The 18,772-nt window shown below is 36.8% G+C and overlaps 1 protein-coding gene across 5 annotated transcripts in view; it reads right to left on the reverse strand.

Moving 5' to 3' along the window:
- Tasor (transcription activation suppressor) overlaps positions 1 to 8,989 on the reverse strand; it is a 45,310-nt gene extending 36,321 nt beyond the window's left edge. For all 5 annotated transcript variants that reach the window (XM_076838219.1, XM_076838134.1, XM_076838041.1 and 2 more), the window contains exons 1-2: positions 8,406 to 8,989; positions 477 to 622 (exon numbers count right to left, since the gene is read on the reverse strand). In XM_076838219.1, the coding sequence (XP_076694334.1) occupies positions 477 to 622; positions 8,406 to 8,739 (480 nt within the window). In that variant the 5' untranslated portion in view covers positions 8,740 to 8,989. The remainder of the gene's footprint in view (positions 1 to 476; positions 623 to 8,405) is intronic.
- Between the last annotated feature and the right edge of the window lie 9,783 nt (positions 8,990 to 18,772).

The following is an 18,772-nucleotide window of genomic DNA, read 5'->3' on the forward strand; positions in this document are numbered from 1 at the left end:
TAAACAGCAAAAAGTCATATTATAAGCAGGGCTTGGTGGCACATGCCTGTAATCCCTGTAATTAACTTGGGGAGCTAATGCAGGCGAATCACAAGCTCAAGCCCAGCAATGGGCAACTTAGTGAGACTGTCTAAAAATAAATAATAAGGGTTAGGGATGTAGGCTCAGTATTAGAGCATGCCTGGGTTCAATCTTCAGTATAGCCAAAAAAAAAAAAAAAAAAGTAATATAAACAATACCTATACTAAATAACTAAAGTTATTTCATATAATGCCACATTAATCAGAATTTAACACAGTAGATAAACATCATACTATAGCAACAATGTTTAGGAGGGAAAAATCATACTATTTAAAGCCTGTTTACCCTTCTGTAATTTAGCCTTCTTAAAAGCTAGTATTTCTAGAGAAAAGGTTTTCCTAGGCTGGTAATTGGTGCTGAAAAGACTACTACAAAAAGTACAAATTAAAACATACCTCCTTTTCCAAAAGCTCATTATGTATCAAGCAAGCACGTTTGTAGTTAAAATTTGCTACTGAAGTTGGTTCAAGGTAAGATGAATGGAGAACATTTAAAACATCTTCAAATTCTCGAGAGCCTGGTGTTAGTGGCTGGAAAAGTGCTACAATAAAAAACATTTATTAATTTTAAAATTATTTCATCTCAAATGTAATTTCTACTTTTGAGGTTTTGTTACTCTAACTTAAAAGTGGAAAAAAAGCATCAAGGTTATTTTATTGACATACAAGAGATATTAACTCACTGAAGAAATATTGAAACCAGTTGGCTAGACTGACCAGTTATTCAACAATAAGGATCTGCTCTTAAACACACAAGGAGGTTGCAATTTTCAACCCTAGGAATGCTACATTAGGGAATCTTAATTATTTAGATAGACTGTTATAAGAACCTATGCATGAACTTGACTTTTTCTCAACTATTTCATGTCATACTGAACTAGTATGTTTAGAACTGTTACTCAGCAAACTCAATGCTTACGCCATAAACACACACATTAAAAATGAAGACGTGTCTATAAAATAAAGTGATGATATTGGTGCCAAAGTTGTAAGTAGCACAGCATATTGCATCTACATAGCTTTATTATCAACACAAAGTAGTATATTTATTTTGACAGCTTAGTAAAATTTTAAAATGTGGGTCTTTGGATTCAAACCTCAACACAAATACCAGACCAACCATATGCTAGTTTTGTGTTGGATACTGTATAAATGATTTAACTAAACAGCTCAGCTCCTTCATCATAAAATGGAGAACTCTTACCTGTTTTAATAGCAACTACATGGACCACATGGGATATGACAATGCAAGAGTAAACAAAGGACAACATCTGTTACAAAGTACTAATTTTTTAATCCCCATATTTTCAACCATTCTACATCCTATTTATTTTTAAAACACTCAAGTAAAATATCTAATTTTTCTTCAGGATTACCAACCTAATAACCTCAAATTTTCAATTTACACAACTTTTACTAATAAATTTCAAACGTCCACTCTATGTATATCCAATTTTCCTCAAACCAAAAAGGAACCACTTTTTACTGTAGAACAATTCATAGAAACTATGTTATACTATCTTCTATCCAAAACACTTATTTAATAAGAGTCAATAATGTCTATCAAGAGAGACTACAAATCAAAGTGTTCTGGGCTGGGGATGTGGCTCAAGCGGTAGCACGCTCGCCTGGCATGCGTGCGGCCCTGGTTCAATCCTCAGCACCACAAACAAAGACGTTGTGTCCACCGAAAACTGAAAAATATTAAAAAAAAAAAAAATTCTCTTAAAAAAATGAAAGTGTTCTTCTTGTACACAAGCTCTAAAGTATGTCATCTGGCAGCTAACTTAACTGTTTTTACTGTATTTTCTACATATGGTTATTGAATTACAAAGGGCATAGTGTTAAGTGATATATTAACAAACCATGTATATATTATAGAAGTGTCTGTAAAAACTGTAGTTTTCAAACCAGGCATTGTGGTGCATGCCTATAATCACAACCACTCAGGAGGCTCAGGCAGGAGGATCACAAGGTCATGGCCAGCCTGGGGAACTTGGAGAGTTCCAAGGGCTAGGGATACAGCTTGGTGGTAGAGATTCCCTGGGTTCAATCCTCAGCAACGCCAAGGGAAAAAAAAAAAAAAAAGGTAGTTTCTAATGACAAAATGTCATTATAAAGCGAACGGTAACCTACTTTGAGATTGCAAGCATGCAAAGAGTAAAGTCAACATGGTTATAGTAATGCAATTAATAAAAATACTAAAAGCAAGCTTGAAAGTAATACTAAATTGAATAAGACCACATGATTACTAAACACAAAGTATCCTATAATCAAATTTGCAGATGTACTGAATAACTTATTAACTGTAAACTCAATCCAGAGCAGAAATTATGGCTGCCTTGTTCATTATTCATCATATGCCAGTAGGTAGAACTGTGAGTGCTGCCCCAAGTAGGTTGAAGAACTGAAATAAGTACATAAAGAAATGAGCATAAACTTTGTGGAGAGATTATTTTATACTGAATACAAATATAATCTACAACTACCAATAAATTATTATCATTTGAAATTAAAACAATTCACTCAAATTCAATAATATAAAACAAAATGAAAGCTCAGAAAAGAGAGTAAGAGAACTACATTATCAAAATTCAAAATATTTTAGAAAATATAATAGGATAAACCAATATCTTATTTCTGTAACAACTATCTCCTACTAAGTTGTGAAAAACTTGGCAAGGAAAACACCATGTGGAAGTCTTTATAGGTTTTCACATCCAAAATGGGCCAAGTTTCATTTTCAAAGTCAAGTTTATGCATAATTTTTCTGTTTCTCAACAATGACTTCACATACCTGTATCAAAAAATCACATGGCTTCAAATTTCTATGACATAGTCTACATGAAACACATTTATACCCCAACACTATTTATACCAATCTAATTATTAGTAAAAATTTGTCCAATTTGCATAAGATTGACATTTGCATAAGATTGACATTCTAATTTTCCTCAAAAAAATAAAAAAAATCACTTAACTTCCAATTCATTCCAAAGCAATATCCAATAAAGTTATGTCAAATGTACTCAAGTAAACTCAGTAAGGAAAAAATTCTTGCAAATAGAAATGCAGCAATAGTTGTATGTTTTTAGATCTAACAATAAATACTTCTGTAGGCACTTCATATTTCAAATGCCTCATTGACTTCACCAGTTAGGTGAGAGTTATATCCCCGATTTTGGTCCAATGATCATTTCAATCAAAAAAAAAAAAAAAAAAAGTTCTAACTATTCTAAGGAATCCAAGTTTACAACTTGATGTTGGCAATATAGAAATTTAGTAATTTAGTTCATCTTCAGGACGTACATTTCCTGGTAGTCTATGTTATGTCCTTAATAAGAGATTGCTTAACACTGCAAATAACCTAATAATTGTATCTTGTCACGTTTAGCGTGTATGTATATTATAACGTCAATAAAGGATCATTATTAAGACAATAACAACTATGTGATACTGAAGTGAAGAGAATATCTCCATCATCCATTTTCACTTAGAGAAGTAGGTATCCAATATACTATTCTCTGTATTCTGAAAGTAACTGAGTCTAATCATTACTAGGTCACTACCACTTTTCAGATACTAAGAGATTTACAAGCATTGTCCCATTTATTCACCAAACACATGAAGTTCAATATGTCTGTTCCTCAAACTCAAATAAAATTGACACAGGTAACAGCTGACTTAGCCCAACGAACAGGACAGGCAGAATTCAAATTCAATGACTCCAAACCACTGTAAGCAAAACAAAAGATGCATGCGTAGGTAATCAAACTGTAATCTTCCATTGGGTCAAGAGCTGGGAAAATATGATTATTTCCTAATGTTATAGATCAGGAAATCATGTAGGACATTTAGGCACAGGCTATAAAGAATAAAGAATCTGATTTCTACATATTATGCTTTCTATCCTCTTATGTGTCTTCTTTCAAACCTCTTAAACATTCTTTTCTAATATTAACTTTCCTAGAGATGACAGGGCCAAAAGTCATAATACTCTATATGTCAATAGCAGTAACAAGAGAAGTTCTTTAACACAAAAAACCTTGTTTAATTTCATTATGAGCATGTCAGAAAGATGAGTTGGCTTTGATGATAGAAGGTTTCCCTACTGACAAACTAATTATCAGAAGTATTTTAAGAGACTGAAGAACACAATTTTGGAATGGTACTTGAAGATTTATAATTCAAAACAGGAAACTAATAGAATCAGAACTAGAATTCATATCTCCTGACTCCCATACTACAAAAAAGTATTTTTAATTGTTGATAACATACATTCAAAAATTGAAGGCTATATTCAATTTAAACAGTTGGCACAGACACAGAGCTTATTTTTAAAAAAACAAAACATTAGTCTAAAAAATTTCTACAGACATAATGTTTTAGAAATGGGCCTTACATCTGTAAATCAAAATGGTTAGACAGAGTACAGAATTAGGAATGAATACACTGTGGAAGTCAAGAGAAACCAGTAAGAATATGAAACTTTTTTTGGGCTGAAGACTAGTTAAAGTAAATTTTACCTCTATTGCTTAGAATTTATAGGCAACTATCAAAAAAAATTTTATGTGGGGCTGGAGCTGTGGCTCAGTAGTCGAGTGATGACCTGGCACATGTAAGGCACTGAGTTTGATCCTCAGCACCACATAAAATAATATAAAGCTATCATGTCCACCTGCAACTAACAAAAAATACATATTAAAAAAATTAAGAGACTTTGCCTGTTTAAAAAAAAAAAAAAAAGTTCTATGTGAATGACTAGGTTCTGCCTAGACTTTCCAGTTCAGGCTTATTTCTATATAGGGAGAGCTACAGTTCCCAGAATGCAGTCACCCTTAAACTTCTTTAAGACTTGGCTGACCCAGCTACTTGGGAGGCTAAGGCAGGAAGATTATGATCACAAGTTCAAGGGTAGTCTGGGCAACTTAGCAAGACCCAGTTTCAATATTTTAACAAAGGGCTGGGAACCCCGTGGTAGAACACTTATTTGCCTGACACATGGGAGGCCCTGGGTTCAACCCCTGATACCACACCAAAATAAATTTTTTTTTAAAAATCACACACAAAAAATACCATTTCTCCCACCTGTCTACAGTGTTTTCAAAAAGATAATTGCAAGTTTCTTGAGGGAAAAGTTGGAGATTGGAAGGAAAATGAGCCATCACCTCTACTGGACTAAACTAGTATAAAAACTGGCACACAAGCTTCAGTTAATTTGAGATTCCCCTATCCCCTACAAAAAAAAAAAAAAAAAAGTAACCAACATTTTCCAGAAAGTACTTCATCACTACTCCCCAAGAACTTTGTAGAAAAAACTGTATCAAATAAAAATACCAATTAAGGTGACTTTTAATAACTTACTAAATTTAGAAAGAAAGATGGTGATTGTAAACATCTAACAAAATGCAACTGTACACTTTGGTTAAATGTAAGGACAGTGCGCCTTTATACTACAGAAAGTAGCTCAACCAATAAATAACACACATCAAAAACAGTAAAGTAAGGCTGGAGTTGTAACTCAGTGATTAAAGCACTTGCCCAGCATGCATGAGGTCATGACTTCAATCACCACACACACACACACACACACACACACACACACACACACACACACACACACACGCCCTTCTAGTCAACAGTTAGGTCATTCAAATCAGTACTGATTAAATACGTTCATGGCAAACACAATTTTTCCAACTCAAAATTCTCCAAGGTTGAATACGTGTTAGTATTCTACATTTTAATGGGGGAAAAATGTTTTCCCAAAACATGTTAGACCAAAAACCAGGTCAAATCTTTGTTACACCATTGAGTAGTGGTAAGTACTCTAAACCTAGGTTCAAATTCCAACTCCACCATTTATTGGCTGTATGACAAGTTACTTCTCAATACTTTTTTCCTCATCTGTACAAACAGAATTGTTGAGATTTAATATACATAAAGTGCTTAAAACAAGGCCCATAATTTATTAAACACTATGAATTGCCATATATATTATTAATTCAATTAGAATGGTGTTATTTGGATTTTAGGCTATTGCCAAGATAAAGAAAAGACAAGTTATACTCACATAGTATTTCCTTTAAGGTTTTTTTTTTAATTAAAGTCCTAATCTTAATTTGGAAAAGCATAGTTGCAAGCAAAGGTTTGTGATATTAAAATACAAATGCTTTTGATACAAAAAGCTCAAACAGGCATACCTACTGAAAATAATCTAATATTCAAAATAAACACTCAGATGTCAACTAATAATACCTAGGCAAATCCCATAGTGATACCTTTACAAGTCTTCCAGATAATACTAGAAATGTGAAACTAGCAGTACCTGCACTCTTTTCTTTATCAATATAAAGTTGAAACTAAAGGACTGACTTTTCTCAGCTTAAAATCCATGGTAGTAATAGCTGCTTATTTAATTTTTTAAAAGTTCTATTTAAACTGGTGTTACACTATTTGAACAAATTCTGCTCTGTATAAATATTAAGACAAAAAATTACCATTTTCACTAAATGTGAAATAAAGTATACTGTGAAGTATTTTCCTTACACACAATCCCCCTTACAGGTGAAAGGTTAACAATCTTTTACTTCTAAGTGAAGACTGAAAACAAACTTCCCTTAAAATGACTCCAGGGAGAAAGCATCCAGGGTCTGTATTTCTGAATTCCTTAATTATTTTCAAGGGATGTATATTTTTCTCTGGATTTGGTTTATCTAGTTTAAAGACAACCACAGCGCTTCCCCACCTTTCAAACCAAAATGTAAAGGTTTCTAAGCCAGTATTTCAGTTCTAACAAAAGGTAAAAGGGTATGGTGGTTTGTTCATATTCTTAGACACTTAAAACCTAAGAGAGACGTCAAAATGATTTTATCAAGTTGGGAAAAAATGTTAACCTTCTACCCTCATAACTTGAGCCCATTTGAATGTACTTCTAATCTATTTTCAATCAACTGGCAATTTCATAAGCATCTAACTTTTCTCATATTGAGTATAACCATACCCCTTATCTAAATACACCAAAAGAATAGACTATCTTAATCCACATTCTAAAATACTATTTTAACTCACTTTGAAAGATTTTTCTAGAACCATTCCTCATGTTAATGGAAAGATTAAATTTGTCCACATGGTTTCTCACAGCAAGGATTTTCTTGGCTTTGTCATCCAAATAGAAATGAACTTTATCTGTACTGATAAAGGGCTCTAACAATTCAAGTTGTGCAAATGGAGCTGGTTATAGGCATGCACAGTCAAGATTCCAAATTTTCACTATTTAAATAACAAAAAAGCTTTCTTCAAAATTTTTTTTTTTAAATTTTGCTAATTTCTAAAGCAAACGATATAAGACTGAATCTACTCGATCGGGCAAAAATAAGCGACTTTAAAGCAAATCTAGAATATCCAAAATTATTGGAAAGTCAAAAATAATCCCCTAATAACAGGAAACTTCAACACTAATTTTATCTCCATTGTAAGTTTTATAATATGGCATTATGATTTAAAAAGGTAAACATAATTAATGTAATTGTTCCCATACTGGTTTCAAAAACTAAGCCTGGATTTATTTAATCTGAAATTCAAAACCAAGTTGGAGACTCTTGGGCATAAGTGAACTTCTCATTTTTTTTTTTTCTCCATAGGGAAGTTACTGCACCAAGAACCTACCTTCCCCTTCTTTTCAAATACATACTGTTTGTATTAAAATTTTTTTAAAAAACTATTAATCTGATGCTTCAAAGACAAGAAAAAAACCTATATGAAAATGAAGTGTGATGGAAAACACCAGTGTGCATGGATCACATCTACTAATGCAAATTTCTAAACAAGGGAAGACGCTGACATCAAGCAAATTTCAAGTAGAGACATAGCTGAAGAATTTTCTCAAGGAGAAACACTTGTGGTCCTCAGAACGCAATGGCCTTGGAGAAAGCCCCAGAATCCATGGCCATGGGCTATTTCCACAGTGAGACTTGTCAGAAGCATCTTTAGGAGGACACATCAGCTTCTCTGCCTTCAGGGGTTGGGAAGGAGGGGCGCCGAGCACCATCTTTCCTCTCTGGGAGCTGCAGCTTTACCGAGAAGCTTCAAACCTGAGCTACTTCCAACTTCCAGGGAGAGGGGGAGCAGCGGAGCGTGGTTCCACCGCTTTCCTCTCGCACCAAGCGCAGCAGCTGGGCGGCCGTGACAGTGAGGGGAGAGACGGCTGGCGCTGCGTGCATGTTTACGTGTCTCAGATGGGTGTGGGAAGAGGCGACAGAGAGATTCTAATGAAAAGATGGAGGGGAGAGAGAAAGAGGGGTTGGGGAGAAAGGGAGGCACCACCTTTCTTTTCTCTGCTCTTCCTGGGGATCTGAAAACTCCTCCTAACAGGCCTTTCGGACTCTTCGGGGCCTTTGGGCAGTGCGGCCGCGCCCGTCTCAGATGACTCCTGAGGCTGCTCGTGGCTGAGGCTCTGGGCGGCCTCGGACGCCGTGGTCTCCTCAGGCCCCGGGCCGCCGCTAGGCTCCACGATGGTGAGGCCGCCGCCGCCGCCATTTTGTGGGGAAGACTCAAGGTCCGGAAGCGCCTGCTTCATCTCGTTGTCTCCGCCGCCGCCGCCACTTTCCCAACTCGCGTCCGTCGGCGGAGAGGCCTCCATCTCCGCCGCAGTCGCCATCCCGCCGGCGTGAGGAGCTCCGGGAAGCCTCTGCCCACAAGGTCGACGGACGTGGGGGGAAGGGGCGGCAGGCCGGCCTCGCCGCCGAGCTGCTCTCAGCCCACCCACCCCCTTCCCCCCGTGGCTGCGGACCGCGTTCCCGACCTAGGAGCTTCTTGGGAGCCTCAAAGCAAGCGCCCAAACGTGCCGCCCCGGCCCTGAAGCCGCTCCTCGTAAGGGCAGTTCTTAAGCCGGCCCCCGCCACTCAACGTGCTCGCGTCGGGGCCGGGAGGGGGCGGGGCCTCGCGAGCTGGTCCGCCAATGGGAACGCGGCGTCCGCCTCCGCGGGTGCGGATGTACCGCGCCGGGGGGCGGAGCTTTGGGGTGCCCGAGCCCGCCAAAAGGGGCGACCGCAACGCCCCGCGAGTACCTCGACGCCTCCGTGGACTTCGGCGTGCCTAGGCCCCACGGCGCCTCAAGATTTTGCGAATACCGCTTTACAGGCGCTGCAGGAGAAGGAGGCGGGCTTGGCGTGGACCCCGGAACTCAGGGCGTCGCCCATCCTGGGTAAGACCGCCTTCTCCACCTCCAATTTATTTGGGCTTAAACAGGCTTCCAATTAGTGAATCGTGGTTGATCCTGATTTTGTGAAATAGTGTGTCCGGAGAAAAATCCTCGAGAGGCGATAAGAGACTGAGCTACACCAATAAAGCAGTCGAGTTTCTGCACCCGCCACATCTTGCATTTTAACAGACTACCCCCACTCACTCCTCTCCCCTCTTTAGTCCCTTAAAGACTTGACTCAGTGGCACGAACAAGCAAGCGCTGAATACCTGTGATCCTTTAATAAAATTTACACAAGTGTTAAGGGCGAGGGAGGCTGTAGGCTTTTAAACCCCCCCACCCACACTTGGCTTTTTCAGTTATTTATAGTAAGTATAGTTTTTTTGTTAAAACCGCACGTTTAAAAATACAGCAGGTTGTAGTTATCCCTTAATATAACTTGGTAATTTAAGTAGAAAGACTTTTAGTTTCAACTCAGCATTAACTTATAGGTTAATATGAGTACAACCATTATTTAATGGGTGCTTTCTAGATGCTAGACACTTATTTACCCATATTACCTCCATTTAATTTTTCCAACAACAAACAAAGGAGATAGTATTTTGCCCCATTTAAAATGTGTTGCAAAACTTGGACATAATTAAAGAAAAATCAAGTCTTGAAGCCACATCTATTTAACTCTAGCAGAAAGTACTTAAATATTGCACTGACTGCTTTTATAAGACCTAATCATTAGAGCAGCTCTCCACTTTTATGCAATTTATGAATGACACAAGAGAGCAGACAGTGTGCTTAGGATCTTCCAACAGCTGTTTCAGGATTGGAGCCCAGATCTCTGAAAGGCTTTCTATCTCTTAAGGAGTTGATATAACAAAAGCAGTAATTATTATAAAATTATTAGTTTTATAATAATTATTATTATTAATATTAATTAATTATAAAAAGTAGTTATTATAAAACCCCTCTTACTCCTGTTGGGTAGTAGGTATTCATTCCCATTTTTCTGATGAAGCAGCTCATGAGGTGCTAAGTTAAAAAAGAACAAGATGAATAGTATGTTAATGTTTGTACCCAAAAAGGGGAAATATATTTAAGTATATACATATCTTTGCATAAAATTTTGTGGAAGCCTACATGAAAAGGGAAGTTTTGATTGTGGAAATGGGTTGGAAGACAAATGGAAATATTTTTCACGCTATATCGTTTTATAGATGAAAGAACGAATGTATCAATCACTTTAAAAATCCCATTTTAGGAAGGCGCAGTGGCGCATGCCTGTAATCCCAGAGGCTCAGAAGGCTGAGACAGGAGGATCCTGAGTTCATAGCCAGCCTCAGCAAAGGGGAGGTACTAAGCAACTCAGTAAGACCTGTCTCTGAGTAAAATCCAAAATAGGGCTGGGGATGTGGCTCAGTTGTTGACTGCCCCTAAATTCAATCCCCAGTACCCCCCATCAAAAAAAAAATCCCATTTTACAGAGGGAAAGAAAAGCATGCTGAGAAACTGTTGTCATTACTCATTACCTCATGCAAGAGTGAAACAGCAATCTTTAAAAAATTTTTTTAGTTGTAGTACATTGTTTATTTATTTGTATGTGGTACTGAGGCTCCAACCCAGTGCCTCATAAATGCTAGGCAAACAGTCTACCACTGAGCCACAACCTTAGCCCCAGGAATATCTTTTTTTTTTTTTTTTGTAATGGTGGGCATTGAACTCAGAGATGTTGTACCACTGAGCAACATCTCCAGACTTTTTATTCTATATTTTGAGAGCAGGTCTCTAAATTGCCCAAGCTGTCCTCAAACTTGCCATCCTTCTGCCTCAGCCTCTTAAGAAGCTAGGATTATAAATGTGCACTCCCACTCCTAGCCTAGTAACATCTTAATAATCATCCAAAATGCCAATGTAGAGGTTTTAGAAGGGTCCCTGTGTTTAAATATAAAGGAATTATAAGCTTTGACACGTCGATTAAAACAATCAGAGTTATGGAGTTCACACATAGTAAAACCAAAAAGCATTAATGATAGTAATGTTTCAGTGAATGAAATCACTACTAAGATTTTATAGTAATAATAATCCTTGTCATTTGCAAAAGTAATTTCAGATGTCTTTTTCAGGTAAGGTTGTTGGTTTTGATCATTACATATTCCTTTTTTTTTTTTTTAAAGAGAGAGAGGTAGAGAGAGATAGGGAGAGAGAATTTTAATATTTACTTTTTAGTTTTCGGCGGACACAACATCTTTATTTGTATGTGGTGCTGAGGATCAAACCCGGGCCGCGTGCATGCCAGGCGTGTGCGCTACTGCTTGAGCCACATCCCCAGCCCCTACATATTCCTTAAGCCTTGAAGGTCACACAGCTAAGAGACTTTTTAAGTTTTTTTAACATTTCCATTTAAAGGCAGTTATAAGGAAAGAAAATAAAGGCCAAGGAACTAAACTACCACTAAGAGGTCTAACTCATAGACTTTTAAGGATCTTAGAATTATGGATAAAGATAGTATTATAAGGTTACAACTCTATTGCCCACTTAGATACATAAAAAATATAGAACTATCTTTCCTTCCATTATGCTTGAGCTAAAACAATAATTTTTTAAAAAATTTTTGTACTTGTAGATGGATACAATGCCTTTATTTTGTATGTTTGTTTATTTTTTTTAATGTGGTGCTGAGGATTGGACTCAGTGCCTCACACATGCTAGGCAAGTGCTTTGCCACTGAGCTATAGTCCCAGCCCTAAAACAATAATTTTACTTCCATGAAGTCATCTTCTTTCCCCACAATAACTTCTTTCTGGTTACTCACTGAGCAAGTATTTCTTGAGCATGTCCTAGGGAAGCATAAGGAAGACCCTCTAATTTGGCAGGAAACTGGCTGAAGTTGATTTGTGTTTGATTTCTGGAAGAAATACTTCCATGCAATGGGGAAAAGCAAAAAAAAGGGATCCTCCTTTGAGCATAAAATATAGTTAGGGGTGAGCATATTGGCAGGTAGCCCTTCAAGTATGCACCTAACTTGAATAACCACAATCCTCAACTCAACCCAGGACTCAAGAGCTGCTAACTGAGATTTTAAGTTTTGTTTCATTTCTGAGTCAAATCCTTCTAAGATTTTTTATAGCTTTATTTTATTTTTTATATTTATTTTTATGGGGCACCGAAGATCAAACCCAACACCTCACCCGTGCTAGGCGAGTGCTGTACCACTAAGCCACAACCCCAGCCCCCTTTCTTTTTTTTTTTAAACATACAGCCCCACAGATGAATCTCATAGACACTAAGTGAAACAAGTAAGATTTTAAAAAAAGTGTAAACTGTGATTCCACTAACAAAGTTTAGACAAAAACAATCTGGTGATAAAAGTCAGAAATAGTGGTTTCATCAAGCAGTATGGAGATTCCTTGGAAAACTTGGGATGGAATCACCATTTGACCCAGCTATCCCACTCCTTGGCCTATATCCAAAGGACTTAAAAACAGCATACTACAATAATGCAGCCACATCAATGTTCATAGCAGCACAATTGACAATAGCCAAACTGTGGAACCAACCTAGATGCCCTTCAATAGATGATTAGATAAAGAAACTGTGGTATATATACACAATGGAGTATTACTCAACAACAAAAGAAAATAAAATTATGACATTTGCAGGTAGAATGGAGTTAGAGAATATCATGCTAAGTGAAGTAAGCCAATCCCTCAAAACCAAAGGCTGAATGTTTTCTCTGATAAGTGGATGCTAATCCATAATGTGGGGGGACATGGGACAAGTGGAGGAACTTTGGATGGGGCAAAGGGGTGGAGGGAGGGAAATGGGGGTAGGAAACATGGTGAAATGAGATGAACATCATTACCCTAGATACATGTATGATTGCACAAATGGTGTGACCCTACTTTGGGTACAACCAGAAAAGTAAAAAATTGTGCTCCATTTGTGTATAATGAATCGAAGAGCATTCTACTGTCATGTATAACTGATTAGAACAAATAAATTTTTAAAAAAAGAAGTAGTGGTTTCGTCATGTGGGAAAGAGCGATATGATTCAAAGGGGACATGAAGGAACTTTCTGTAATAATGGAAATGTTCTGTATCTTGATCTGAGTGAAAGTCACACAGTGTGACGTGTGTGTGTGTGTGTGTGTGTATATATATATATATGTATGAATGTGTTGAATTGTATGCTGAAGAGTTGTACATTTTTTTAAAATATTTATTTTTTAGTTTTCAGCGGACACAACATCTTTGTTTGTATGTGGTGCTGAGGATCGAACCCAGGCCGCACGCATGCCAGGCGAGCGCACTACCGCTTGAGCCACATCCCCAGCCCCAAGAATTGTACACTTTATTTCGTGATGTTATTCTTCAGTTAAGTTCAAAAACTCTTCCATGGATTCCCACTATTCAAGAGATAAAGAATTTTCCATGTGGTCCATAGAGCCCTACTTATTTTGACCTTGTCTACCTTTGTCTTCCATTTCCCTTATGCTCTTCACTGAGATTGCTCTGTCTGGCATACTTGCCAGGCTTTCCTGGCCACACAGTCAGCCTCAGGACATACTATTTCCCTAGTGTGGCAGGTGGACAGCCAACATCTTTCCATTGCATGTTCTTTACCAGTTCATTGAGCTCCTGCACTTCTTTTAAGCTTCACATCCTTGTGTAAACTTCCTGAAAATCCCCATTCCCAGTCTATATTGGGTTCCCCTGTTTTGCTTTCATAGAATTTTGATTCTTTCCATTTACCTAACTTTCCCTAGTCTGTAATTATTCCCTCACCTGTGGGATTATTTAATTAACTCTGTCTCTCACTAGACTGTGTTCTACTTTCTGAATTGAAATGCAGTGTCTGGGTTTGGTTACCTAGATTCTCCTCAGGGTCCATCTCCAACATTGTATTTACTGAATATGCTTTTGGGTTTTTTTTGTGTGTGTGTGAGGGAGGAGTGCTAGGGACCAACCCAGTGCCGTGTGCATGCTAAGGAAGCAGCATGCAAACACTCTACCACTGAGTGACATCCTTAGCCCTGCTAAATAAATTTTGACTCCTGAAAACAAGCAGTGGCTATCTGGTATTCTTTGGCAGAAAATCTTCTTCTGATATTTCACCTAACATGATTTGGATTTATTCCCTTTAACTGTTTACTGTGCTATATGTTACTTTAGAGCCAACTGGTTCCATTATGTGAGAATCTGGATCTCCCCCCAGTATAAATTAGGATGTGTCTATTCAGATACCCTTTGCATGATTTATACAAATTCAAAGTTCCCTTTACTGCATTTGAGCAGACAGATGAACTTCATCTGCCAAATCCAAAGTTTGTTGAAATCAAAAGGATTTAACAATTGGGAGCAATTGTGTTCTATCAGCTGACTAACCAGGACAGACCTAGTTATAAGATCATTTATACCACTGCCCTTTCCCTGAAGGAAGACCTCAGTGGTTTTTTGTTTGTTGTTCTGTGTGTGTGTGTGTTGCTGGAGTTTGAACCCAGGGCTTCATGCATGTCAGGCAAGAATTCTAGAACTGAACCACATCCCCACCCCATTTATAATAACTTCATGTTGTAGTTGGTAGAGTCCTCTAAACAAGGAAGCTGGTGCCAAAGGCAAGAGTTATACAAAGAAAAGAAATTGCTCAAAGGGAAGTGGTATACTTAAAAGTGTAAACGCTGGTAAAATGTGTGAAAAAAATCAAACTAAAAGCCTTTGATCTTTTATGAATTTATAACAAAGGAGAACAAAAGAAAGTTTTCTGAGACTTCATATTTTCAGGAGGATAGCCCATTTTGATTTGGAAGACAGTTGGAGGAAGACGAGCAAACATACAGAAAGAATACTGAATAATGCCTTATAATTCAGCAAATGCTTCACTCATTCTCTCAACAAATATTTCCTGGGACCTGTCTGCTGCCAGGCTTCAAGCTGGGTTTCTGAGGGTACAGTTGTAAATAAAGCAGATCTATCCTGACCCTGGGTTTACTGTCTTGTAGTTCCATACCTATTACCTCATTTCATCTTTTTTTTAATTAGTTAACTTATTTTAATTAGGTATATATGACAGGAGAATGCATTTTGATTTATTGTACACAATTGCAGCACAACTTTTCATCTTTCTGAGTATACACTATGTAGCATTGCATCATATGCTCAGTCATACATGTACGTAGGGTGATAATGTCCATCTCATTCTACCATCTTTCCTGCTTCCATACTCATTCCCCTCCTCTTCCTTCCCTTTGCCCAAAGTTCCCCCATTTTCCCATGCCCCCCCATTATGGATCAGCATCCACTGATCAGAGAGAAACACCTGCCTTTTTGCAGAGAAGGAAATAGTGACTTTAACTGCCTTGCTCAAGGAACTACCACCAATAAGAGATGGAACAGGACTCAAATTTTCATCTCCTAACTCTAATTGGAGGCTCTCAATCCAAATTCTACTTGCTTGGAGGCTTTTGGGATACCCAAATTTCTTCTTCTTCCCTCCCCCCTTTGGTGTTGCAGAATAAACTCAGACTTCTCATATGCTAAGTACACCCTCAACCCCTGGAATACCTGGTTTAAGACTCTCAAGAGTAAAAAAAAAAATTATGAAGTTACACCCGTAAACATTTCAATCACTCCCTTATATATCATTTCACTTCCTTATTTTGGCCTTTAATTTTCCTCAGTTAATAGGAAAATTCCCACAAAATTTCTTAAAAACACAAGCGTCTTCATTTTTACTTTTTACTAATTCCTATGGATTTGTGGATGATTTCTGGAGAGAGAAGTAATCAGTCAATCAATTTTCAATACCTGAATTGAGAGTTAGCTTCCCTATAAGATGATTCAGGTTATTACCGTATTTTGTGATTCGTAGTAGCAGAAGGGTATTCAGGCTTACTTTAATTTTGAACAGTTTCTCAAAAACCTAGTAATAAAAGATATTTGACATGACCCTTAAATGCTAGTTTTAAGAGAACATTGGCAAGTGTCAAATAATAAATGGATGAATAAAATGTGGTATAACTAGACAAGGGAATATTATTTGGCCATAAAAAGAATAAGCTAATATATGCTATGATGTAAATGAAGCAGTATGCTAAAGGAAAGAAGCCAGACACAAAGAGTCATATAAAGTATGATTTCATTTATATGAAAGGTTCAGAATATGGAATTATATAGCAACAAAATTTATATTAGTGACTGCCTAAGGCCAGAGGAATGGGAGGGTAGGGTGAGAGTTAAAGGGTATAGGTTATTTGTAGGGTAATGAAAATGTTCTAAACTTAATTGTGGTGATGGTTGCCTACCTCTGTGATTATACTAAAGACCACTGGATTGTATGCCATAAATTAGTGAATTGTGATATTATGAATTTCATCAATAAAACTTAAAAAAAACCTGCCATAGTGTTTAACTAAAACTTGGAGAAAATGCTTTTTCAGATATATGATGTAGGAAGTAATTTACCCTGCAGTTAGTGTTTACATTTGTGTAGAGATAACTGAATAATTATCTATGTCTGTGTCCCTCCCCTCACCCCCCCGAGAAGAAGAAGAAGAAGAAGAAGAAGAAGAAGAAGAAAAGAAAATCACTAGATTCTACCAATACAGTAGTAACAGGAGCAAAAATGCAAATATTACAGGAAAGATGTAGCTTGGATCATTTAAAGCAGCAGCAATTTAATATGTGTGTGTGTATATATATATATATATATATATATATATATATATGGGAGATATATATATATATCTCCCATTTTATTTGACTACATTGAGTCATTACAATATAGAATATGTGAGCAGCAAAAGTGTTAGCTGGGTCTTTTCTGGATTTTTATATTTTAATGATGTGTATTAAAGTCAACTAATATCAACCAAGTTTTTAAAAGACCAAAAATGTAATCCCAATGGCTCAGGAGGCTGAGGCATGAGGATCATGAGTTCAAAGCCAGCCTCAGCAACTTAGAAAGACCCTAGGCAACTTAGCAAGAACTTGTCTCTAAATAAAATATTTTAAAAAGAGACTGGTGATGTGGCTGAGTAGTTGAGTGTCCCTGAGTTCAGTCCTCAGTACCAAATAAATAAACAAACAATCCACAAAATATAAGTTTCAGTTACTTAATAATATAAAATATTCCAGATTATTTTCCCCAAAAAATTAAATTTTAACTAAGTCATAAAAAATTATTGGGTGGCTTTGAGTACCTTATTTCAAGTATACTTCTCCATAATATTCCCAAGTGAAAAACATTTTCCCAATTATTTTTCCATGTAGTGAAAAAATCCCATTTAAAAGATATTTGCAAAAATAGAGCTTTACAAAAGATATGAACTCAAGTTTCAATACTCCCAAATGGCTCTGAAAAGATAGGCAACTAATTATTATAAGTTTCCTTCTAAGAAGTCTTTGGGGAGCCAGCCAAGCTTAAATAGGGTAATTGATAAGTCTATGGTTGCAATTTACATAAATTATAGAAACATAACACCAGACACTTATCTAATTGAAGAAAATGTGGTTTACAGTTACTTATCTAGGAGAATTCTACTTGTGGTTTGTGCCATTTGGTGATTAGCCTATTCTCTTGATAATCTGAGTTTCTCAGGAGACAAAATATATGATGATAATGCTCAAATATTCAGTTTTGCTTTATATATTAAATATAAAATACTATGCACATATATTTATTTGATAAAATATCATTAAAATAACAAAAGCCCCAAATTCCTTTGGAAGATATTTACCCACATTCCTGCTAATGATGTTGATGAATTACATTCACCCCAATGCTCAGATACAAACTTGAAGTGCTAAACAACTCTTCACTCTTCTAATCCATCAGCTATTGTAGATCCTATGGCCCTTAGCTGAATTTCTGTTTTCTATACATACAATGAGCAATATAAGATGTTTGTTCCAAAATTTTTTACACTAAATAAGGTACTACTTTTACAAGTCTATCAGACAATCTTTAGGTTCTTGCAGAATTCTACACAAGATCATTTATTTCAAATATTATTTAAGCTTCAGAAATAATTCAAGCAAAATTCTACTTTCCTATTGGTATAAGCTAAATGTTTCCATCTCCCTAAATTCATGTGTTGAAACATAATCCCCAAGGTGATCATATTAGGAGGTAGGATATTTGGGAGGTGATATGGCCATGAAGGTAGAGCCCTCGTGAATGAGATTAATGCCCTTATAAAAGGGACCCAGATAATTGCTTTCCTTTCTATCATGTGAAGACACAGTGAGAAGGTACCATCTATGGACCAAGAGGAAACGGGTCCTCACCAGATATCAAATATGCCAGCACTCTGATCTTGGACTTCCCAGCCTCCAGCACTATGAGAAATAAACTTCCAATGTTTATAAAGCCAAACAGTTTATGATATTCTGTTAAAGCAGCCTGAGCAAACTAAGACATCTATTTGCTTTCAACCTAAAGGAGTCTATAGCAGAGTCAATTGCAAGTTTTATGTTTTTTAAAAATATACAGTTATTT

Source organism: Callospermophilus lateralis, chromosome 1, assembly GCF_048772815.1.
Source record: "Callospermophilus lateralis isolate mCalLat2 chromosome 1, mCalLat2.hap1, whole genome shotgun sequence".
Classification (NCBI taxonomy): Eukaryota; Metazoa; Chordata; class Mammalia; order Rodentia; family Sciuridae; genus Callospermophilus; species Callospermophilus lateralis.